Here is a 26,189-nt window from a genome sequence, read left to right as displayed (position 1 = left end):
TTCCCTGTTTCACGGTAAACTAGATTCACGATCACCATCAAAGGGACGAAAGTAAAGTTTCATAGAAAAAATTGTATTATTACGCTTCACGAGCGAGTTATTTTAATTTCACTTTAATCCTACTAAAAGATACAAGCCGCGCGTCGAAGCTGTAAAATACTGGAAATCAATCACATCCGATATTAATATTGTTGCGATTAATTTAAATATTACGATAAATACCTCGACCGTCTGTTGTTTATTGTAACTGTACACCGCTGGAATTTTATTCATCGATTTCGTGGATTAATATCATCGTCACGTACACGGTTCGCCTGCAATATTTATGATATTTAATATGTGGCTTAATAAATTCACTTTCGTCTCTATCGTGCTGTTCGTAATGTCGTTGCTTCCGCGTCCGTGATTACTTTTCAGTCTCGATGTTACAGGTGCGACGTTTATACACGTACGCGTGCAACATTTTTGCCGGATTTAATGTATTTCGTTCGTTTCGGTCGCAGCCCCGTATTCATTCCAGCCAGCGCGCTTGGCAATGAATTTCGTAATATCAGCGCGATATCTGTATCCAGCTCCGTTCTACCGGAAGTTCGCAATAGTTCCACTAATATTGTAGCTCTCAGCCACTCCGAATCAGAGAGATAGTGAGAGCGTTAATTACTTTCGTAATTAGTAACCGCTTCCAGGGACGGTGGCGAAGCTCTCTCCCGCGAAAGAACGAATAAATTCAGCAATATCAGAAGTTTCCTTCGCCGGCTACCGTCTCGTTTCGTATTAACCATTCGATTCTAATCGAAATTTTATCGCGACTTTTGTCTAGCTCGAACGATAGGGGTCAACGTTCATAAACGAGACTTCCTTTTTTTGGAATTCTATTTTAGCTGTCTTTTTTCTATCGTCTCAAGAATTCGGAAGCGAAGCGGACAGCGTTAAGTACGTGTCCCGCGCGAAAGTGTTTTAAGCCGGAAGAAAATGTTAATTCCAGCTCGAGGCGTCCACTATACATACGTATTGCATTTTAAAGTGAAACCCTTCGAAGGAATCGGAAGGTACCGTATCTGGCTGTCGCATCGGGCCAACTTAAATTCTATCTAATTTGAATTCTTCCCTTTGATTTTTCATTTAAATGTAAATTACCGCAACGAGCGGTGAGAAAAATTTGCAAAGGGACGCGGAATTTTCAAACCGTCTTCCCACCGTGGTAATTGAAGGTGCTCCATGTCCGCGGATACGCTGAGCCGAAGAAAATATCTGCTCCTTTTCTCCCTCGCACTCGAGGAACTTGTTGCATAATTAGAAGGTACATTGTGCTCGAGTAAAAACGAATGCTGCGTCTCGGCTCCTTTGCCTCGCTGTGAATCTTGATTAAAACAGCGTAAGTTTGTAAATTACTCGAAAATATTGAGGCGAAATTTCTGCTCTCCCTTGCGTGATTCAAGCACGAAACAGAGGGAAAAGTAAGGAAGTAACGGAACAAAAGCAGTCGCGGACGATTCGCTGAAAGTTTTACGATCCCGCGTAGAACGTTTAACCCGTTTACACGATTCCGGGCGCTGCGAGCATTCGCCGTGGCCGTAGGAATTATTCATGAATAATACCGTAACTTTTGCTTTTAAGATTAAATTTACGTCTGGCCACCTCCCATCTGGCTGGAACACACGCGCGAAAGGTAATCGCTCTTGGCTTTAATATTAAATAGTGCCGCGGACGCGCTTGTATCTTTAAGGGTGGTTTATGCGGCTTCGCGGCAATATTAACCGGGGAAAAATACCAGCTCGCTGGCCAGCGACGATAATTCCAAGCTTTTATGGGCCGTGTGTGTGTGTGTGGTTGTAGAATGCGTCGGGAGAGCGCGGTTTAATAATCTTAGTTCGCTCGGAATCTGGCTTTGAACATTTTTATCAACGAGACACGTGGAAAATTCGGAGGAGGACCGATCGATATATTAAAATAACTGCAGGATAGATATTTCTAGCAAAATTGCAGAGTTCCACTTTTAAAAATACTTGAGACACATCTCTTCGATAGAAATGCAACGTTATTTTTCAAGGATATTTGACTCTGAGACATTTAAAAGATTCAGAAGTTTATCTTCCTGTTTTTTAATTGTAATAAATGAAAATGCAACAAATGAGTATTTTTGAAATTTATGAGTAATCTAAGCTCTATAATGCTCGAATAGTCTCTAGTTCGCTTAAGTAATTATCCCAACGATTACGCGCGAACGAAACGCGCGCAATTGATTCGAAACGAGAAGAAAGGCAGAAATAAATCGAAGCAAAGGGAGTATTGCGAAGTATAAGGAAGTATTCACAGCACTCGTCCCACAACAAATCCCTTGTAGTCCGGATTACAGCGCAAGTCGTAAAAATCCCGATGCAGTATAACGAACACGTTTTCGCGGCAATTTCGCCGTGGAATTCGCGCGGCAATATTTTTATTGCTTTCCACGTTAACAGCGAACACCGCCAACGTTCGAAGGGTAGAAATAAGGGATCTTTATTGGTAGCCTTTACCGCGAAGTGCCTCGAAGTATCACAATTTTCCACTACGCGATGGGCAAGCAGTTAATGTTTCCTTGCGCCTGGAAATTTAGCACCCCCTGATGCGACTGCCACCCCCGATTCTTCACGCGTGACAAGCATATTAATCTGTCGATCGCCATGGATAATATCTCGTACGATTTTTGGTGTACGATTTACGATGATTCGTAATGAAGGAAGTTTTCGCTGTAAAATCGATGCTGAATACAAATTTTCTAACTTAAGGGAGAGTTTAAAGTATTACTTTTTCCTTTTATTTCCTCTACTCAGAATTTGAGACTCGAGATTCATTAATGTTTTATGAGCACTGCAATTTTGTGGTTGTAAGATAAATTAGAAATTATCGCAGCTTACATCTACGCGCAATTTTCGCGGGAACAGTGTTAGAAGGACAATTCGTATTCAACAACGCTAGTTACTATGTAAATCGAGGAATGATACCTGCGTGGGTGTCGCTCGGTTGTCATTTAATATTCTCAATTAAAATTGTTATATCAACGAAAATCCTCTTTGCCGGGACGGCGACGTGACATGGCCGCCTGAATTTTAACGCGTACGTACCCGCACGCAAATTTTAATTATTTCGGTTTGCGGGACACGCGGAGGCGGTCGCTCCCGCGTCTCGAAACGACCTCGCACCAGGGATAATTAAATATGGATTATCCGAGCGCTCGCTGGCGCTAATTGGACCAGAAAGAAGACAGTTATCGCGCGTCGGACGGGATAATATTTCGCGATAATTAAGCCCGTGGAAACAGCGCGCTGCATGATAACGAATGATCTGACAGTCTTCAACGTTCTCGTTTGTCACTGGTTATTGTCATTTTTGTGCGAGGCTAAAAGATCAGAAAATTTGTCTTTGCGATGTTTTAAAACGTTTCCATTTATTAATATTACCACTTTATAGTATAATTATATACATATTTTATATACTCTATTAAATAACAACGCCGTATACAGAAATTGTGTGTCTAATACATAAATTTCCATCTTCCGTTTTGCTTCAGGTGAAACAGAAATAAATATACATAAATTTAAGCAACACTGCCTCTTGGAGCGTCTCTGCGTAGACGCTGAAATACAAATTACACGTTAAAGACAATTATAACGATCAAATCCTATCATATGTTCACAATATCAAAATATACTCTCCATTTCACGATAACAGTATAAAGTAACGTGTTCGTACTTCCGCGTGATACCATATACCCACCATCAGCCCTCGTCACGATCGTTTCAACAGCGAAAGGGTTAACGATATTTTCGCCGGACCAGTCACAGCCCCTTTTTTCCTCGCTTCTTCGGTTTCGCGGCGGGTGTTTCTGGGTCTCCTCGTTAAGTCGTAACACGCAACAAGTGCCCGGGTGGATTACGTCTTGCGGCAAACAAACGAGATCGCCGTGGCAGGATAATTCTTCGTTCGGTTAATTAATTTGCTCGGAGGCTGGGGCGCGAGGCGGCGGCGCACTTGCGCCCCGTCGCGGTTCCACGGGGGGAGGTTGCCTTTTCACGGCGAGGATCGGGTGCGTCGAACGCGCTCGATCGTTCGCCGGATTAATTGCGGCTTTATACCGGCCCCGCGCGATCCTTCTCCCGATTTGTCGAATCGCGTTGGCTTTATCCGCGTCCCCGGGGTGCTCGTGCGTGTATAAATCACTCTTAAACACATATGCACGCGCCGGTTCGCTAAATTGATTTACGCCTCCATCAGTGCGCGTACGATTGAGTTATTTGATTTAGTCTCTCCCCTTTTTTTAAGTAATTAATTGTATCAATATATCGTATAGTATAGTTTGCGTACTTCAATCGTTAATTAATTAATTAGTCAGTGTCTCGTTGGTGGGGATCGAGGCTGATGGAGTAGTGGTAGTATAATATTCGTGGAGCGTAATTTTCCTTGGGAATATGTAGAGTGAAATGGTTGTTTTTATTATCAGGCAATTTATTAGTCAGGCTTCTCTGCTTTCGTAATACCAAGCTGATGAGCTCGCTGTCCGGTACAAATATCGCGCGTCAAAGGCAAAGAACAGAACGTAGAAATAGTTGCCGTAGCCACGGTGTATCTACACATGCTTTATATTGCGGTCGCAAACACGGTCAAAGTAACCTGACCGCCACTAAATCTCCTTTTGTCCTGGCAAAAACCATCCGACCACCCTCCGCAGCCGAAATGAAGTTCCCCAAACATGATTAGCAAAAAGCGGCTGCGTTTCCTCTACCGACCGCCGCTTCGTACGAGCAGCGAAACACGTTTTCCACGTCCTCGTCCACATTTCAAACAACGAAAATAATTGAAACTTCCAGAGGGTGAATTAGGTAACATTCTTGTGAAATTTAGTTTCTTCGGGGTGCGACAACGGTTCGCCGGTCTTTCGCAGGCACGCTGGAACGCAACGAAAATTGTGCGCTACACCGACGAGTAATAAGTAATAATAATAGGATGTAGTGAAAAATGGAACAAATTTTGTAGAAAGATGCTAGATTTGTTCAAACTGAATTTGGTAGAATCGCAATAGCTGCGATGTAACTCCTTCATTGTATAAAGTCTGAAGCTCTTTCTTAATTCCTGTTCACCCGTGGTTGAATTTATGTTACATATAATATGCATATGAAATTAATGATTGTGCTAAATTAATTTAGAAATTGGACAGGCGATACACGAATTCGAATAGATACCTCAATTTATACTGCATGTTACAGATGCACCCAGGTGTCAGCTTCGCCTCTCTATGAACACCAAAAATATCACTTTATATCGAAAAAGACTTAACTTTTTTTATATCGCACGTAAATGTGTCTATGCTCGAAGGACCATCTTTCAATTTCAATTAAAAGTTTCGGCAAGAACATTTCGCAAATTTAATAAATCACTTGCGGAAACAAATTACAGGGAACTTAAATATTTAATACACAAGCCGCTCAGAAGTCAATAAAACGATGATCTACTTGGATCCTGTTAATATTCCTATTACGAAACACGATAAATGTTAAGACGATTGCTCTCAATAGCGCGTACAGCGTTTCAGCGAGCGAAAGATTAATATTTAATCGGTTGATCAGTTGGCAACGTCTGACACGAATGTTTCGCGTGTAAAGAGGCCTCTGATACTGTTCTAACGACCGTAGAACGAGGCGTTGCTCTTCAGCGCGCAGCACGCGCGTAAAGAGAAGACTCTCGTATTCAACGGAGTGGCGTTTCTTTTGTTTTCCAGGCAGACCTGTCCTGCCAGAACACGAAGCAGACTGTGGGCGCGATTTATACCCGCACGAACTTCGTGACACTGAAATACGTCACCGACTCGTGGGGCACCGTCTCGAACGGCTTCCGTCTCGTTATCACCGCCGTCAAGGATCCGAGTGAGTACACCTCTCCATGTGATAATTTCCACGTTCTTTTGTGCCCTCGCCCCTCCATATCAGACGTATGGAAAGTTTTCTCGGCTCGCAGTTTGTCTCGTTCCTATTCGCTATATCTACGAAACCGTATTGGTATCTACTTGCGACGTAATCAAAATTAACACGGTTTCTCGATCGCGTCGAGCGACTTGCCTTTATTTTTCTCTTTCGCCATTATATTTTCTCGATTCACGATTAAATCGTTAGCCATCGTTCCTTTTCGCTGGTCACCATTGAAAGAAGTAACGCGCGCCGCGAATAGTAATATCCTGCAATTTTAAGCCACGTCAGGGAAAGATGTCTGGCCGGGGTGCAGAATGGACCGCGAGGCTTTCGTTTCAAATGACTTTCTGAAAGGAAATTGAACTCGATCTATCTCTCTTCAATACGTGAAAGCTTTTTAAGGGTATGTTCTACTTCGGTTGGCTCGACTTAATGAAGTGCTTAATGCACCGTGATTAACCGAGAGAATGGAACGAAGGAAGAAGAAATATGGTACGAAATACTTCCCACCCCTTCGATAGTAATGGAATACCATCGTTATTACACCGTTCTTGCCAGTTACCATATTGACCCTCCAGCCGCGAGCGATTTTTCTCGTTTCAAAATAAGATAAAATAGATACGGTATGCGATATTGCATATTATACTTATTTCAGTGTTACAAAATAAAATAAAATAGATTCAATGCAGAAATACGTGCTCAAATATTCCAAAAATTACAAATAGGAGTTAAGTTGTTAAAAATGGAGACTTAACTCCTTAAGAGATAACGAAACATAGGTTTTGATCGAGTAATAATGACGATTGCTTCTTTATTAAGCTTCGCCTCTATTATATTAGAAGAATTGAAGCAGAAGGGGTATGCTGAAATAGCGTTGCGTGTGCACTCTACTTGACAGGTCGGTTACTATTGCTGGCGTCTTATTGATTATTGATTAATCGAAAGGTGTCAGGCTTTAGGATGTCGCATCACACCTGCGCCGGCTGCAGGAATAAAGACGTATCTAAAGACGTCATTAGATACATTACTATTAATTATAGACACATATATAAATGCTACAAACTATCAATTGAAGCGAAAAGAGTATTAAACAATAGCTCGCATCAAACTCGCCGCGGTATCAGTTTCGAGGAGTTAAACAAACAGCGAACCGGTCGAAAAGTGGTAATTTCGGTAGCAAAGACAAACTCGAGCGAACAAATAAACCGACAATCATAATTAAACTGGACAAGAATAAATGAAACAGTAAATTAACGACGCTTCCCGTTAACGATCCTCGAATTACCCGGCGACCGTTATTTCGTGCGGTGCGATCTCGATTCTTTCTCTGGCCCTCTTCCGTTTTGCTGGTAATTTTATATTAACACCGACGCCCGTGTCGAAAGATAATACCGTCATCCGTCCGTGCGAAACGCCTCTCCACCCTCGCGTCTGACCAGCGCGGAAACGCTAAGATCGGCCGAAAATACCGCGGAAACTCTGACGCCCCGAAACGGTGGCGATAAATTAAACCCCGGCTCGCAGCACGCGAATTCGCGCCCCCTCCTCGTACACGCTCGAAAACTGCCAGCCGACGCGATAGAGAAAAGAAAACTGCTTGCCACGCTCTGTCTGGCCAACGGATTTTCCTCTTCGTCCACCATTTTCCGCGCTAATCTCCGTCGCGCCCATCCTCCCTTAACCGCGGCTGCGCGCTCGCGTTAACAAGGGTTTAATAAATTGCACGGATGTCCCAGTGAAATTTAGTAGTCACGCTTTTGATTTTCTGTCTCGATGTCTGTTTATGCCTTCTTCTCCTTCGAAAACAAAAACGTGTAAGACGGTTGTTAATGCGTTTGTTCGTTACGAATTTAGGGGATGAAAGCAGCTCCTATTTCTATTTACAAGCGTTCCATTTCGTCTCCTGTTATACACGTTCGAATATATGACGCATCGAACGTTCTGTCCAATTAGTAAGTGACGTCACTCATTCGAACCAACCGTGTTGTCTAAATTATTCGACCAAAGTGAACCGTGTATTTTCGCCTGGAGAAAGATGGGGATCATTAAGCGGCGTGATGCATTCTCGGTTCGTTCTAATCGAAAAATCAATCCGCAGGGAACGGGGCCAGGATCCCACGTAAGCCGTAAGATCGACGATTTTTCACGCGAAGCTTTTCATACGATGCCTATAAAACACTGCATTAACGGAGTAATCCGTCGGACGTCAGACGGGGTCGAGGCGGTTTTCAGTCTTTCGCGGTCCAAGAGTTTCGAGCGAGCGTGTACACACGCCCGCGGAATTCGTTCCGCGGCTAGCAATTCCGCGAAATTATTAACGAGCCTGCGTCGTTAATTTTATTTCCATTCTGCATGGAAACGAGCCGTACCTCGAGGAACATCGGTCGAACTTCGACTGTTTGCTCGCGAGTTTCGCTTGACTTGGAGCTCGGTTGGCTGAAGCTTTTGAAAGCGTGCGCGCCGCGTTATGTCCTGGCGTGGCTCTTTGCCCGGTTGTTGCTTCTTCGTCGATCCATATTCATTTTTCAGAAACGCGTTCGCTTTTGAAATGATTGATGGCGCGCGATGGGCGCTGGGGTTAGGCGCAGCGCGTGGACCTGTCCGCGATGTCTCGTTTCCAAGATAGTCGAAATTGAAATTAAAGATGAAAGGGCGGCGCCTGTTCCTCGTCGGAGAACGGAGGAACTGATAGGCGCTGCTACTGGGTATTGTATGTAAAATGCAACAGCGAGGAATGGTCGAATAGGAAAAATAGGGTGGTATAGTTGGAATGAACGCGTTGCGGGCCAGAGCGATATTGGAGATGTATAAGGGATGATGAATCCCGCGGACGCGTAAATAAAATGTTCCCCAGCATTTCTGATCGAACGTAGCCAGCAAATTTTTATAATTTAAACGTTTGTTGTTCATCGAAAGTTGTTCGATGAAAAAATTCAATTTCTTTAACGAAACGAACGGCATCGAGTCGTAGGTCATTAAGGATATTGCCTGAAACTCAATTTATCTCGCTAACGAATCCATCTACAGTTCGAAGGGGGAACATTACTCAGCCAGCCCATCAGTCCCCACCGCCAACATCATAATTCATCTAAAAAGACTCGGGGCCCATCATCAAACTGAAACTTATCCGCTCTCGAGCCACTCGGCTGTCCCCGCGACGAAACTTTCCGGGCGCCATCTTATATCGCGTTAAAGGGATGATCAGGCCATCGAGGCGCGGCGCTCTCGAAATTGTTAAAGATCGATCGTATCCGGTTCACGGGGGTCTCGTCTTGTTATACGAAATCGGTCGCGTCCGTCGTCTGCGTGCGTCTCTGCCTAACGGATGATCCAGCGTTGGTAAGCGCCATTAAAACCCGACCATCGATCAGAAAAGTAGCGCCTCGAGGAGAGCCGGTTGTGAACAGCTCCAGTCGATAAGATGCAGCGACACGTTCGATAAATTGTCGCTATCCTCGCGGTAGACAAACGACGAATCTTGGTACCGCGAATTTTCTCGACCCTGCGACTATCTAGCTGAAGATGGAAGATCGATACGTTGGAAGAAGCACAGCTTTGTGTGGATAGGCGGTTCCTGGGGTGGATTTATTAAAGTATACGGAAAAAATTGTTTAATTTGTAAGGATGGTCAATCAGTGATACGTATAAGAACACTTTCGTTTGTTTCAGACATTGATGAGAGCATTTCGTTAGAAAATGCAATTGCTCGATTGGACCATAGGTTTTTTCCACGACAGATCGTCGCATAATAACAGTAGAAAATAGCAAGGATCGCGTTGGTTTAGAAACAAAAACACGTATTTAGAACAAAAGCCAATCGCTCGATCGGACCGTGGATTTTTCCACGGCAGAGCGTCGCGTAATAACGATTGAAAATGGGTACGATCGCGTAGGACAGTGCTCCGCAACCTTTCATCTTTCATGGCGTATCAACGTTTTTTCGATAATTCTGCGGCATACCACAAGTAAAAGCTTGCAATAATAAAAAACACGATAAAATAACTGTATGTATATGACTATTTATTTTTAGTTAAATTTTACAGAAAGCTCATCGAATTGTACACCAACGCAAGAACAAAAATATTTAATTATAAATTCCATGTAAAAAATTTTCGGGAAAACCAGCAATACGTCTTCATACATTTGATTATAAACGAGAGACAGGTTTAATAATTACGTCAACGTGCTTCGAAATTTCCAGTGAGACGTCGAAGTTACAAGAGTCAGTGTCTAATAGATTTGTGACACTGACGTCATTTTGATTATTCCATCATCAGCTAAAATACGTGCATATCGATACGAGAAATGATTCTGTTTCAGCTGGATTCGGTAATATAACCGCGTGCCGCGCCCATTCGATGGTTTCTCTACTTAAATCAGTAGACCACTTTTCATCGGTCAGCCACTGGCGCGTGTGTCGGTATCGGGCGGAATCAATGGTCCCGTTTATACATTTTCGAGTGGCATTGGCGTTCATTCTGGTGCGAAAATCCAGCTCGTATAATTCGCAGGGCGCTCTGCAAATGAATACATCAAACGAAACGTCGCCTATTCCCGCTGGCAGGGCACGCATCAAAGTCCCATAGAACGGGACTTTTGTATCAGAATCGCGTCGGATTCGCGAGCTCATAGAGGATCTTAATCCTATCTCGTAGCGCGAGCCGAGGCGTTTCGTCTGGTCTCCGCCTCCATTTTCTAGCCGCCTCTGTCTGCTCGCGATCGTCTTTCTCTACTTCTTCCCTCCTCTCAGCGACGCTCGACGGATTCAATTCTTGGACGCACTTTCAATCTTCCCCGTTCCTGTCGGGACGTCGCGTATCGATTCCCAGCGTTCGTTTCTCCGCTTTCAATATCGCGCGCTCGCGCTGTTCTCGCGTCCTCCCGCTTCTCGTCCTTTGGCGTTCGCACTGCCAAGCGTAAAGGGAAGTGTTCCTGGTGGTTTTTCGACGCGACACTCGCGTTTAGCTTGGACATTTTTGGGCAGAACGTCATCTTCACGACGCTGTCTGCGACTCAGAGTTTGGTTAGTTCGCGTCTTTTAATTGGATAAATCGTTGGTGTATTCGATGCTGTGTCACGAGCCAGAGAAAATCTCGAAAGTAATAGCGGAGTTTTTGGGAAAAGCGAGAATCAATAGTCGGAAAACAATTGATCTTTCTACCTCCTCTGGTCGACTGTTTTATTTCGCTGCCAATCAATCACGGCCAGTTGTCGAATCGATCTCCATTTCTATCAGACAACACGAGTAAATGTATGGCTTTTGTGTTTGACGAGATAAAAGTAAAAGAATCGCGTACGTACCAACGACGAACGTGGAAATAAAAAGACAATCTTTTCGCATAGCATTGTTGGTTCTATTAGTGGTGCAAATTTGAAAAAGTAATCGTCTGTTTTTTTGTTTTACGTGGAAAACGTGTTATGTATCGTCCTGCAGTTAGAAACGTAATCAGACGGTACTTATTATTTAATATTTTAGACGCGAGAGAGTAAATTAGATTTGGACGCAAACTGTAATTAAATATCCCCTTTTAAATATTAAGATAAACGTTTAGGCGATTAAAAAAGGCGTGGCATTAATATCATTTTGATAATTAAAAACGTCCCGCCTTTATTGAAATTGAATCACTGTCAGGTGAAAATCTACGGGGTAATGAGGTCAGATTGCTTGCTCTGTTCAATTATTCTCTCTTGCACCTTCCTCTCCCCGGGGCATATTATAGATTCGTGCAAATATTTGAAATTAAATTTCAGCTGAATTGAATTGTTTGATCGAAAAATATGAACCGAAAAGTGGAGAGCCAACACACGGGTCCGAATATAATCAGACTATGGGAATTTCTGATAACGGAGTAAACCGAAACAAAATTCAATAAAAATAGACCTCGTTGACGAACAATAATCTGCAGAGATAATCAAAATACGATTTTTCCTTTTTGGAATTCGATTTAATCAGAATTTTAATATTTGAACAATTTGTTTCCGTTTTTATTAAATCTGGATAGCCATCGCATAAAATGATGAGAAATATATCTCTTATAATTATTATAAACGGTGCACTATATTTATTTGAGAATTATTCGATCAGAAGTGTAATTGACGTCTGAAGAAGATCTGAAATTCACTTTTTCAGTTTTTATACATTTAACGAACGGAATTCCCGTGCACCGTAAATTGCTCTTAAGTTACAAAACGAGCAATTAATTATCTCGTGAAAGATTCCTTAAATGGATTGTTAATGGACCGCTAAACCCAGGGAGAACCTATTTAAAAGCTTTACAGTTTTTCTCATTTTCGTCTCAGCTTTACAACTTCTTGCGCCGTATTTGATACGAATTAATCATTCCTCTCTGCCTTGTCGTTACAATATAAGGTAAAATAAAATTTCTCTAAAGCTACGATACTTGATGCGAAACCTCTTTCTCGCAGGCAGCAAGAACCAATCTTAACTCTAAAAATAACAAGTTAATTTCACGTGTTGATGTACCGTATAGATTAAAACAAGTATTAAGCGTAACACGCAATTCTCCTGAAACACTTTTTATATCCTCGGACAGAAATGGGTTAGTATTTCATTAACCACTGCCGCAGGGTGGTTGCAACAATTTCGACTGAAAAGGGCAATCAAATTAAACGGGTTTAATGCAAACGTAAGGAGTATTTCGTGCGGAATCGTTGTGCAACGTAATATAATTTTCTTTGCGGCTGAATTATTCAATTTAGGAGAATGCATTTACCCGTTGGTAAAACGAGGAAAAACCAGAAAACGTTGGACGGGCCGTAAAAAGCTGGCGATAGCTTCGGAACACCCGGAGGTACTCCTCGTTCCACGTTCTCCTCGTTTACAGCGTTATCTTCTGGCTTATGTAAATTACTTCATCAGTGATTTACGAAATATCTTCTGTTAGCATCTTGAAAGAAAATTAACCCGCGACCGCATGAAATTGTTGCGAAATTTTCACGAACCCCGCCGGGCCACATGTTACGAATAATCAACGTTTCCCACCTTATAATCTTCCGTACGATAACGTAAACAACATTTGCCTCAGGGCGGGTTAGTGGTTTTTAAAAATCGTGGTTACCGTTGTAAATACCGTAAATTGGCTCCGGGTATAAAAAGACACGCCGCAGAGGGTTGTAAAGAATGATAATATTGAGATAAGTGGCCGAGATTGCATTGATCGTAACGTAGAGGCGTTCTAATTTAATATCTGAATCTTTTTAGTTCCCCACCGTGGGAAATTTATATTCGAGCTCGCCTGGTTCCCTCCTCGCGCGGTAAAATATTATTTCAGGGGACGATGCAAAAAAGAAACTCGAGAGTTAACAAATTCAGCAATTCTAATGTTCTGTAAATTAATTACAAATCGAGAGAACAGAAATTAACTCTGAAAACCAATCGAACAAGCTTCAATTTAGAAGATCGTACAATTTCTCCAGAACTCGTTCAAGGGATATCGACGATACATATTATTACAGCATTAACCACGAACGAATGACCGATACTACAGAAAAAGGGTAGAAACGAACGATCAGCCCTGCGCAATATGTTCGCTGGATGATCTCGCAACAGAAAATAGAACCCTCGGCCAAACATCCGATCGGTGCTCGAGCCGCGGCTACGATGCGAGTTATCGGCGAATGAAATTCTTAGCGCTTCCACGAGACCATCCGGGTAAGCAATTCCGTGCGATCCCTCGAGGATGCATCCGGCCATACTTCATCCGCCATTTTATACCGTATAAACTACACGTTCGACGGTTTCGTCCGCGTTATTCTTTCGTGATCCATTAGAGGGATCCAGGGATCCCTCTATCTCGAACCTCGATCAAATTACAGGCTATCTTTGAATGCCTCGTTGAATCCCGCGTCGCTCTCAGGAACCTGAGAGACGGGAGAAAGAAGCGTCGCGATGGAGGGAGAGGAACGAGACGTTTACCTCTATAATTTCGATACGGCGGACTCGAAGAAGAGAGAGGTTCTAAGGATTCCTTGGGAAACCCTGCGAGCACGCCGCGTGGCTTGCTTCGACTTAATTGACTCGATCCCCCGGGGGATTATCTATGAGTTTCGCTTTCGTAGCCTTAATCCTTTGGTTAGAGCCAATTCGCCTAGGCCCTGTGTCTTGTACACGTCGCTAACGGAGTAGGCGCCCGACTGGCTAATCTCGAAGGGATGTTGCGGAAGACGCGCGAGGAATTAATGATGTTGATGGATGCCGGAGTCTGGGGCATTGAAACGTGGAAGAGCCGTGCTCGTCGGTGGTACGGGCGTGGCATTAACGCGAATCCTAACTTGCCGTGCGATTCGCGTGCTTCGAAAATTATTTACGTTGCTCGAGCTTAAACGTGGCGAGTTTCTTCAGACAAAGATGTAATTTTAGAGTACTGTCGTCGTTCCGCTCGTTCATCCGCGAAAACGTTAACACCCTGGAGAACTCTGGGACGCGGGTTGTTGACCGGCCCCGTCGCTGTGTTATTTATTTAGCGACGTTCCGCTTGACCCACGGCACACAAATTACGATATCAGTAATTCAATTAGGGCCGCCTAAAGTCGAGGAAGATAAATTCCCCGCGCGGATACAGGGCTCTCGATGCCTTTGAAATCCATAATGCTAATGCAATATTAATCCGTCCCGGCGCCGCCTGCGCCCTGCCGCGCCACGGACACGGATCCATTGGGAAATAATTACAATGGAATCCGGCGGTTAGCAGAAAAGGGACGTCGGTACCGGTGCCTGGAACAACGGCGTAATTAATTTTATACCCGCGCATTATCTGTCTATTGTGGCCTGTAATGGGATTGTCTACAAACGGCGCAATGTGTGCACTTGAGCGGCCGCACGGTCGATTAATTGGACTTTGCCTGGGCGCACCAGGCTCCTGTTCCCTATATGGGAACGTCTTCAGCCCTCCGCGGTACCGTCCCTCGTGTTTGACTCCGCGTCACGCTGCATAACGCGCACCCACCCCCTCAGTCAGCGAGCCGTTCGTGCTCCTTCGGGTCTTAATCCCGTGTAATTCGCTCGAGTGTTTGTCCCTTGCACGAGTTCAGATGTGAAACGTCCCAGTAGTTTTAAATTCCATACTGCTAAGGATACGATTGGCTTTTAGTTTTCTACTAATTTCGAACGAACGTGTTTACTATTAATGTTGCGGTTAGCTAATTGGATATTGGTTCTCCGTATCTTCTCTACATTTCTAATTTATTTTCCGTACCAAATCGGAATATCTAGCTTCGATCGATATACTGATTCGCGAGTTACTCAAATACCACCTGTACTCCCGTAGATCTCTAAACTCGATTTCCTCGAACGCGAAACGCCTCGAACGAGAAATCTGACAGCATATAAATTTGCTAGCTACGTATTTTTCCGGCTAGATTCTCCGCCTCTCGAGTCGTACCATCTGTTCATGTATCGTACGTGTAATAAGCTGACGATCTCGTTCGATTACACGTCCCCTTGTCTTAACATAGGAATGACACGAACGTCGCCTGGGGCCAGCTGTTTGCGAAAGAAATACCGAGCCGTTCTCCTCGTTGGTGGTTATATTATATAAGAAATTCGATATCCCCAGCCGTAAAAGAACGAGTATCATTTTGTGCCCTCGGATGAGTCGACGTTACCGTACCCTGGTTTTAACGATGGGGACGATTTAACGATCGTGAAACGAACGGTTCATTTGCGAAAGGACAGGACGTGTTCGTGCGACGCGTCGGTTAAAAGAACGGATCGAGCACATCGGGAGTGGTTGGAATAAAGAAACAGAAAGCACGATCGCATGATCGAGCGTCGTTTCGGCCAATTCCTCATTTGCTTTCGCGAGCCAAGGGGAACGCTCGATTTAAGATCGTGACGCCGTGAAAGGACGCGATACCTGTCGATGACAAGCCGCGACAGAGTTCAATCCCGCCTTTCCTCCCAGTAAATTGAACTTTTCAGCCGTGCCCCTCTCTCTTTCTTTCCCTTCTTTGACTTCCGTCTATCGAAGGTGCGCGTTCGAGTCATTTTGTCTTGGGGGACGAGCCACGTCAGTGCTCAGCCAGCTTGATTGTAATCGATTCGATTTTCCTCTCCCATCATGCGTTAAATGAGAGTAAAACGGTGTTTTTTTCAGTGAGGACGTTGTTGGTTCGACGTCAGTTCTGCTCGAGCAGTATTTATTATTTATTTAACAGTTTATAAAGTAACGATGTAAGAACTTCTACTTAACGAAAGAGGATTATTTTAAATGCACCGTCGATCGATAATAATTAAAATCCACTGGCCTTACTGTCGAACGCTTGCTAAAGTCATCGAACTCGATGTTCCATCCATATTGAAAGCGTCGAGGTGTTGTAAGCTGGACAAGAAGTTCGTTTGTAAAAATAACGCGATTCACGCGCATCAGCGTTGGTTCAGGGTTAAACCGGAAGCCGATGGAACGAGGCGCGGTGATTCGATTAGCACGTCGACGTACCGAAACGCGGTTCTGCACACGCAACGTTTGTCTTAAATCGTTGGACGACGCGATGCACCCTCGTTCGATGAGCGCGCGCAACCCTTCCTTCCGCCAGAGCGTCGACTGGCGGTAGCCTAATGGCCTCCCAGCTAGGGAAAGAAACGCGTGCAACGAGACCGTGTTCGCGACGGTCTCCGTTGAAAAATGTCGGATGTTAACGTTAAAACCTGATGCGACGTGTTTCTTTCCGTTTTAATTTATTAGCAGTAATGATACGTTCAGCAAAACAAAGGTAATGGACGAACGGTTGTTGCTGTGCGAGTGATATATGAAATGCGAGACGTGGAAATATGTGCTCGGTTTGTACAATAGATAGAAAGATTGTGACGGGAAGAGTCGCGTGTAATTTTTAAAAGTCTCCGTTGTTGGCTTTAATTGAATATTCTCGACCGTAGTCACATCAGAAGCTTTGAAATCATTTCCTCTAATTATTTCAGCCGAATTTTACTGTTTCAATATCGCGTTAAATCGCTGATATTCTTGTTCGACTTTTATATCGAATATACAGCACGCTTAACCCTTTGTTTTACAACTGTAAGTCACATTTGTGATATAATTGTAACAAAATTTGGAACTTCAGTTGTGCTCAACCATTCATTTTATATCAATGGATGTTAACTGACACACTGACCTACATTATAATTCCACGAATAGTTTGGCAAATATTTGATAAAAAAAAAATGACACGCGAACCGCGAACCGGGTCCAGCGAACGAAACGGCGATATCCGCCGCCTCTGTGCCGCTCCATCCCTCCAGCTAGCATCCCCTTTGCGCGAATGCGCATTGTTCAACGGTGCACGGTCCCGTGCACACGCTTCACGAGGCGATGATGCGGCCGTCCTCGCCGCGGAATTAGGCTGAGGGAGCCGTGGGACGATAATTTCCATAGGGATGCATCGCATACGTATCCATCAAGTCGGCACTGTGGCGCAACCTTTGTGTTGCCCTCTGGTCTCAGGGCCACCCTGGTGGCCGTGCAACAACGCTTGCCGACGCACAGTCTGCGCGCGTCAGAATTCCTCGAACGCGCGGACACGAGGTTTGCCCCCGTCGCGAGCAACTAATGCGTTTATGCATTTGCTCGACGCTTCCGGTGAACGGGAGGTAATAGCTGCGTGTGCGCGCGCGATATGGGCGACGGCCCTCGAGAGAGAGGGTAGCCGGACACGCGTCCGTGCGCCTTGCGATTCGTGTAAACGTCAGGGTTCTGATGTACGAGGCACGCTGATGAATGGTTGTTCGCGAGGATTCGCCCAGCGTCTTGCTTCCGATGGGCGCTTTTGGGAATCCCTCGATTCGACGCTGTTGCCTCGCGTCTCGCTCGCGTGGTTGGCAGCGGGTTGGGGACATTTTTTAATGGAACGGCTGTAGCTTTTAACGCGTCGATGAAAAATTGACGAGAGTGCGTAACAGGTTTTTAATAACACTTTTATTTATACTGTTTTGACGGTGACTTGTTATCGCGGTCCGGTGGCGTCCTTTTGTGACGCAGACGTGCTTCATGAACGCGCTACGAATCATGCAGAAATAACGAACACGACGCGGGCATTAACGCTCGCGGTGTCCATTGTTAGTCGATTTTGCAATTCGGGAACACGTCACGCCATGCTTCGGCTGGCGCTCACCGCCGAAATGGATTTTATGCGCCGAAACGCGCCATGTTGCGTCGTTTGAAAGTTAACAACCGTGGCTTCCGCGGCGATTGTCCCGTCGATCCTTATTTGTTCACGTTGCGTGCTCGCATTTGTTTTTTTTTTTTTTTTACGTCCCCCTTGAATCGTCGCGTCGTCACGTTGTTATTAAAAAGAATTTCAGCGTGCTCGTTGAATTTGTATGCTATTTGCGCTAAATAAAGCGAGTACGAGATCAAGTTTCTACGAGTTTAACGTGCGCGAGGCGAGAGAATTTGATTCAGTTAATTTCTGACGAAATTCGAAAGCGTTTCACGTTCGCGGAGGAATCGTTTTCTCGGGACGAAATTTCGTTTCGCGAAATTTCGCGCGGAAATGACGAACGACGGTCGATGAGCGAAACAGAGGGATCCTAGTGAAAGGAACAGCGAGCGAACGACGAGGAGCCGGATGAGCGCATAGTTGGCGTGCCTCGGAAAATGCGAATTGTTGAATTCGTACGACAATAAGCTATGTTTGTTGGTGTTCCGAAATAATTCGAAGAACGCGCGGAACCCAGCGTGCTCGACATTCCACGCTAACGCGACAAAGGTCAACCTTTTTTACGAAATCGTACACGCTCTCTGCAGGCCTGTGAAAATGCAGGCGCGAACCAATGAATCACTCGTAAATTTCGGCTGAAATATAATAAGGACACGAACAACGAGATCAACGATTTCTCGTTATTCAATCATTAAATGCGAGCAAATTCGTCGCGAGTGATTTCTGGTTTTCGAATGGGTTTCAAGGGAATGCAAAATGGACTCCAGTCGCACGGAATATGAGCCACTGTTTTAGATGAAACTCGGGGCTGAATAGATTTCGGATGTGCATGTGAAACGTGAACCAGAAGGGCGTGCGTGATACGACGGGAATATCGTGGAAACGAAGAGCGAGTTTAGTCGAGTTTGCCGTGCAGTTGCGCAAAGTCGAGATTAGAAAACGCGTCTGAATTATTTTTCGAGTTCTCTGATCTCTAACTGCGACTGTTACTGAAAATAACATACTACATGCTTCTTTCTAAAAATAATTATTTTTATAACCTAATTATAATTCCATTTTTAAGACATTGAAATTTGCGAAAGTTACACAAAGAACGCTTCGATTCTCGTTGACCCTGTTCAGAGCGGAGTCTTCCCTTAATTCGACTCGAATATTCCACGGATGAAGGACGGAGGGTAGGTTGGGATGGTCGGGAGAACGCGGCTGCGTTCTTTCATTACGGCGCGTTGTTCTTTTGTCGGGTAGAATCGGAGCCAGACGAGGGATTCTGACGGCTCGTTGTCCGGGAAACTTGCGAGCACGAATCGGCGAAGCGGGAAATTGGGACACGTTGCTGGACGCGGTGCGGCCTCGCAGATTGCGCGTCCCTCGGCGTGAACCAGCGCGCTCTCGTCCGTCCGAATTTGCGACCTGTTATTTTGAAAAACCGACAACGATCAGCTCGCAAATTGCTGCCCGGCGGAAATTCGCCCTCGCGAGCGTTTAGACGATTTTTAAATGATTACCTTCGCGATTCGGCGACAGGGCGCGTCGTAAACCGTACGCGGGGCTAACGAACCGAACGGAAATCCGTGGAGAACAAAAATTCGAAGCTGCCGTTTAAAAGTCGAAGTTAATTAAAAACTGCAACAGTCGTTCGAAGCGCGGCGAGCGTTCGCGAGCGAACAAATTTCGTAATTAATCGCGGCGTGTATCATCGAGCGAGCAATCGAATTCGCGCGGGAGTGGGCGCGCGAACGAATTAATGTACAAAAGGAAGAGAACGGCTGGTGTAAACATAGCGGGCGGAATCGGAGCAACGGTGTTATTTGTTGGAATTTCGTAGGTTAAAATGGATCGTTAAAGCGTGACGCGGAATTGAAATCGCGGCGCGCGCTTTAAAACGAGCGTGTTTTACAACGTTGCCGATGACCCTTTTAATCCGTGGGATAAATACGCGGCGAATGCACCCTTTAAACGATGCTCGCCAGTGTGTATAACGGCAGTATAGAAACGGGAGCATCGATTCCCAGTATAAAATTCGCTGGTTACAATATCACCGAAAATTACGCGGTTCGCCTATATTTATGCGAACAATATTTCGTCGTTACGAGCCCCATTGATGCATCGCGTCCGTTTCGCCGTCGTGGCCGCTTATTGAATATGAAAACAGTCGTGTGTGTGTGAGTGTGTAAACCTGTGCGAATTACTGTTCTCACTCGATACGACGCACATTACACGCGTCGTTAAATATCAAAATGTCCACGCGATGAGTTATTGTCTTCGATCGAAGGCGGTGTCAGCTGATCGGTTGTCGCGTTCAACTTCGTTACGATCTTTCCAATTGTTGCTGATTGATTTTGATTCGCGATCAGTGCACTCGAGTAATTTCGATTTCTGCGTTTTTAACACTTGAGAAAGCTTCCTTTCTCAAAATTTCATTATTTTATGGGTAAAAATACGCAATGTAGGTAAATGAAAATGTATGGTAGTTGTGGTATTTAATTAAGAAGAGTGTGCGTTCATTTAACGCGACTGTGGCTAGTAAAAAATTGAGAAACGTGGTTAAAACGACGTTAATAAATTACAGAATATTTAGTTCTGTTACACCGTATGTACAGAGCATCAGAGTAACGCGAACGGTATTTGAAAAATAGAAACGTGATTTTTCTGGTGCAAAGGGCATATTTCACGGGCTGAATTTCGAAACGAATATTTTCAGCCATTTCCCATATCGTGCACGAGGTACTTCCCAAATAAAAAAAAAGGAGGGCCGTATCGCATTTGTTTTAACTGTAAGCTGTCCAACTGTCGAGGAAACGAGCGCAAACCAGGAATAACGTCTCCTGGGAGCATAATTTTGAACGGTCACGTTGAAATTCGCCGCCCTTCCACTCGGCAATATTTTATAATCTGCGACAGCGTGGATCTGATCAACGATACGTCAGGAACATTCGACACCATGACGGTTGTGAAAAAGCTGGTGAGCAACGACTATAAAGTAGATGCGTAACGAGAACTATCACGATAGACTATTAAACAATTAATAAAATACGTAATGTTTTGTTAATAGCAAGCATACCAGATATTATCGATGCGAATTGTTGTTCGCTTAACCAGAAAACTCTGAGAGGCGTCTCGCAGCAATTTGTACGAATTGCTACGTGTAAAAATCATCATCCCCTTAATTATCCTCCGCCGTGTCAGAATTATTATACATGGCGTGCCATTATGCAAGCGGTTCCGCCGTTCCTCGTCGTCGGTTCATAATGCGGGGAATATAGCCGGACGCGAGCAGGTGCAATGGCAAAAGTCACCTCTCCATTTAGAAGCCGTATGATGTGCGATTAATTAATTAAATTAGCTTAAGCGCGGTGCGAGTCTCGGGGTGGATCCGTGCCCGAAAACACGCGGAGAGGATTCTAAGGGCTTCTCGTGTGTCGTTCATCTTTACACGCGACACAGTTCCTTAATTTTACCTCGTTTCGAAAATGTTACAAGATCGATCCTGCAATATTAGCTGATCGTGCAAAATTTCAATATAAAAATTTCAATAGAAATAAAATTTACGAGGTTGCTTAATATCTGTTACCTTGAGGACGATTCGAAAGGTATAAAAATTTCCTCGTCGAGTCCACGAATTATTTGTGCCCCTTTAAACGAAGCTATCGATTATGATTGTCGGCGGGCATTAATTCTCGGAGCAACGTTCAATCAGCCGACTTGCATTCGCGTTCCGGGTAGCTTTCACTGTCTGATAATGTATTTCGATGTTACTCGGCCAAGAGGTTTAACCGCAATACAGCTATGTACCGACCGACGGGATTATAATTAAATCCAGCAATCGGATTTGCAGACGATAAATCAATGAATGCGGAATGCCCGTGGTATGTCCGATGTTCATATACAATGAATGGAGCACTCGAAACGGATCGTTTTACAAGAAACAGGAGGATCACAAGCGACCTATTAGGCTCAACTCTATTTCAACTCTAAATACTCTGTCTCATCGTCTTCCAATGTAAATTCATATTTTTCTAGTCTCAACCAAATCAATATTTCTTAATCATCCGTTCAAATTTCCTTTAAATACACAAGCATCGTCTAATCACAACAATGACGAACTAAAAAATTCATTAGTCCACGATGTTCTCGTTAAACGACTCTCTGTCCGTGAAAAATATATTTTCGAGGTTTAAATGAGATCACAGGGTGAGATTTCAGCGTGCCTCGCACCGTACGTGCCCCGTCATTAATTAATCATCGAGGCGATCGAGCGTAGCCGCTGATCCCGCGAAAGAAGCCGACGTTTCAATCGCAGCCAGATCGAGCCAGAGAGGCCTCTCTCCCGGGCGGACAGGAAATGAATAAAACATAGGATATTAGTCAGCGATCGATTCGCGGGTAGATTATACCGTTTCAGAGCGTTTCCCTCGGGGGTAATCGGAATGTTCGCGGCGTAAGAACGTCGACTCGCGACGCGGCCCGTTACCAGCCATTAGGTTCGCGGTTGGATACTCTAATCGACGCGGAATCAACACGAACGACAAGGGGGTTGGCGTCTGCAGCGGCGCTGCTTAACTTCGCCCCCCTGATCGGCTGATAATTAAACGGGCCGCGAGTCGGTGGCTCCAGGTGCAATTTGCCGGACACACCGGATAAAATTAACGGCAGTCGTTAAGCGAACTGGACCGTGGCTGAGTTTCGGGCAAGTTGGGTTTATTTCAAGCCTGGCCAAGTGGTTTTCAAGTGGGGTCGTTTCGATTAACGTGACTCGAGTAATAGCCGATAATTAGAACATTCGCCGGACAGCACGCGTTTGCGAGAGTTTTGTTATTATCGCAAGTGTCGAGGTGTGTAAACTTTGATTTGTTGTTACGATTCTATTGGTATCGTGGATTGTAACGATTTGGAACGATTCTCGTGGCGAAGGAACTCGGGTGAATTAATCGCTCGTCGTTCGAACGGATAATGGCTGGTACTTTGAGACGCGAGGGTGGATGCGAGAGGGGAGTTGGAACGATTTCTTCGCGAAAAGAAAGCTATCGATAATGTAGCAAATGGCAGTATTCAATTCTGTTTGTAATGTTCCTGGCGTGTAGTAGAATAGTGGTCATCGTGGGCGATATTTTATCGCTATGATAAACCCTTTGTGCCGCCAGTGGAATCGCGATATTGACACTGAAGATGAATCACCCGATCTCCTCTCTTTTCTCAGCGTTACGATGATACCGCCCTTTCATGCTTTAGCTTGGATGCACTTTATATTTTGACTTTCCTTTATGCTTGGATCAGCAGGAAGGCGTCGTATGTCATCCTTTGCTTTGTCCTTGAGATTACACCCTTTCAAGACGATACGAGAGAAATTGGATGGACGAAATTAAAGTACAGAGAGGAGAGACAGCTTAGATTACGGAATATTTAAATAATCCTCTGATCCGAGTCACGTATTAAATACATTACAAGTTCGTTATTTGTATTATTTTAACAAAGCATCGCATATTTTATCGTACATGCGAAAGCATATGCACGTGAAACTGTTTGAATTTGCACGAGAAAGATATCGCTTTGTAATTTGAAAAAGCAGACGTGCCAAAAACGGGCGCTCCGTATCGAAACTCGTTCGTGCTCCCGCATATGACTTTTATGAACGAGTTCAGTTCGGTAATTACAGTTCTAAAACAAGCTGGATAATGTCCAAGAAACGTACATACGTAGCGATCCACGGATCGTGGAACGCAAAATCGGGGCCTGGTATCCGTCTAATTTATTTACACAATTTACGAGGTTCGAAACTCAAACCCTGCCGGACTTTTAAGTGGGGTAGTTCCGGAGTCCATAATACCCCATAGAAAGTCAACGAGCCCCCAGCGAGTCTTCGTTGGTCGAATCGCAATCGCAGTGAAATATGGTCCTGCTGAAAACTCCATTCACGTCCAAAGTTGGAGAATTCCGATCGATGGAAAATATACGCCAGGTTTTCGTTAATTCCCATCAAAGTCAGCAGATATTTATCCGTATAGTAGAAAGTAGACTTACTCTTCGTTCGCGTCGTGTACTACAGTCGACTCTCCTATAACGCGATTAATTCGTGCTGCGTTATATGAAAACCGTGCTATAAGAAACTCAGAAGTAAGTAAAATATAAATCAGTTTGAGTCGTTTTGCGTTGTATGAAAATTGCATTCTCAGAGCAGCATGTTATGAAGCAAAACTGTCGCAATTTTAGCTAGGCGTTCTATGGAAATAGTGTTACAAGAGTAGAGGATAATATGAGGATTGACTGTATTCCTTGTTTTATAAGAGAAATAAAATATTATTCCTATTCTTCGAGTACTGTTCCCATCGCCTCTATTTTATTATCCACCGCTGCAAATTGATTCGAATGGAAAAAGCTCAGCCACGAAAGCCGCCTAATTAACAGTGAAGCGATCTAACGTACACACTCGCGCTTTTCCCAAAGTGCTTTCAGCGCGTCGCGGGGAGCCATTATAGAGCAAAGCGCTGTAAAAAGTTGGATAGTGCAGGCCGGGATCGATTGCTCGCACGAGCGACGAATAATTGACGCGGCAAGTTAAACAGAGGGAACTGTAGAAACGCCGAAAGTGCGATTGCCAGCACGCGAGCATTCGTTTCACGTTCGTGACGAAAGTATTTGCTTATCTTCCGCCGGGAAAGTGACGCGATCCTGCCAATAAAAACGCGTTACTAATGGAAACCTGATGAGAATTTCAAACGGTATAATCCTCATTTTCTTTTCGTTCGAATTTTACAGATCGAACAGCGTTATCCAATATACGTCTGCTTTTTGCCTGATTGTCTGTACACGAGATGTTCCACAAAATATTGAACGTTGCAAGAAAATATGATGACACTTTTACGTATAAACTAAGATAGCATTGAAGCCAGGAATTCTTTGCAACAGCGCGACACAAAATGATATTAATCTGAAACGTAATTAAGAAAAGCTGAAAGTCTCGAGACGTCTCGAAGCAGCAGCGATTGGAAAAGTCGAGAGATATCTCCCCTTCACGCACGACGCTTCCCGTCCAGACGGTAGTCTAGAATTCTGAAAAATGGCCCGACAAACGAACTACCAGCGGGGTCCATTTTTTCGAGGATCACGCTCGCGGTAATTGCCTCTCGCGACAGATAAATTCGTTCCGTCGAACGGGTGGGTATATCGCGCAAGATTTGTAGAGGAGCATTCGTCCCTTTTTAATCACGATGAAACAGCGCACCCTGCGTCCTATCGGCGTCGAACGGCGTCGAATCTCTGGGCGAGCGAAGGGGTCGAGATAAAGGCGAAAAGAATTTCAACTATTAAATTATAGAAAATTACGCTCCGCGCGGACGTCGCGACGTCGGTCTACGGTTTTTCATCGAGCGAGCCGTTACTCCCGCGCCGATCCTTTAACCCTCCGTTTCTCCCTTTATTACCTTCGATTCCGGACCGCCCACCCCTTTCTGCCCCGCTCCCAGGAGTTATAATTGCGAGCTGGAAGCAGAGGAATCCTTAGCCCGCCCCACCTAGCTACCCTATACCATCCGTTCCTTCGATGACTACTTTGTTATGATCGGCTGAAGTTATAGCTACCATTTCGATCGAGAATAATTGGCCACCGTGTATTCTCCGTTCTACCTGGGCTTCCTCGAGGCGCCCTGTCGAAGGGTAAATTCATTTTCTTGCCACCCTCCGTGAAATCGATGGTGGTGGACAATTTTGTTTGTTCCTGCGATCATTATTGTTGTCTCGTGAGTTAGTTCTCGTAAGTTGGTTAACGTATTACCGGACGTTTGATTGCGATTTGCGGAAATGTGCAATTAAATACACCTCGAAGTAGAGTGAAATAATTTCGAGACGGTATAAAAGAGATCACGGGAAGTGAATATCGAAACGAAAACGAATATCCAGTTCGACAACAATCAATCACCGGCATCATCGCGTTGCTAATTAAAACAGTGGCCGCGGCAAAGTAATTATTCAAATCGCGCGTTAATATTAACGTCCGGCCGCGATACTCTCGTTAATATTAACGCGTCGAAACTAATTATAACGGGTCACGTCGCGGCGATCAATTCGTTTCCCCCCCGA

At 44.5% G+C, this 26,189-nt stretch overlaps 1 protein-coding gene across 1 annotated transcript in view; it reads left to right on the top strand.

The window, feature by feature from the left end:
* Positions 1 to 26,189, top strand: part of LOC143424035 (uncharacterized) — a 174,112-nt gene that overhangs the window by 128,893 nt on the left and 19,030 nt on the right. The window contains exon 3 of the mRNA XM_076895843.1: positions 5,756 to 5,900. Coding sequence (XP_076751958.1) covers positions 5,756 to 5,900 — 145 coding nt within the window. The remainder of the gene's footprint in view (positions 1 to 5,755; positions 5,901 to 26,189) is intronic.

This window comes from Xylocopa sonorina, chromosome 5 (assembly GCF_050948175.1).
Source record: "Xylocopa sonorina isolate GNS202 chromosome 5, iyXylSono1_principal, whole genome shotgun sequence".
Classification (NCBI taxonomy): Eukaryota; Metazoa; Arthropoda; class Insecta; order Hymenoptera; family Apidae; genus Xylocopa; species Xylocopa sonorina.
This window is presented reverse-complemented; position numbering and strand designations above follow the sequence as displayed.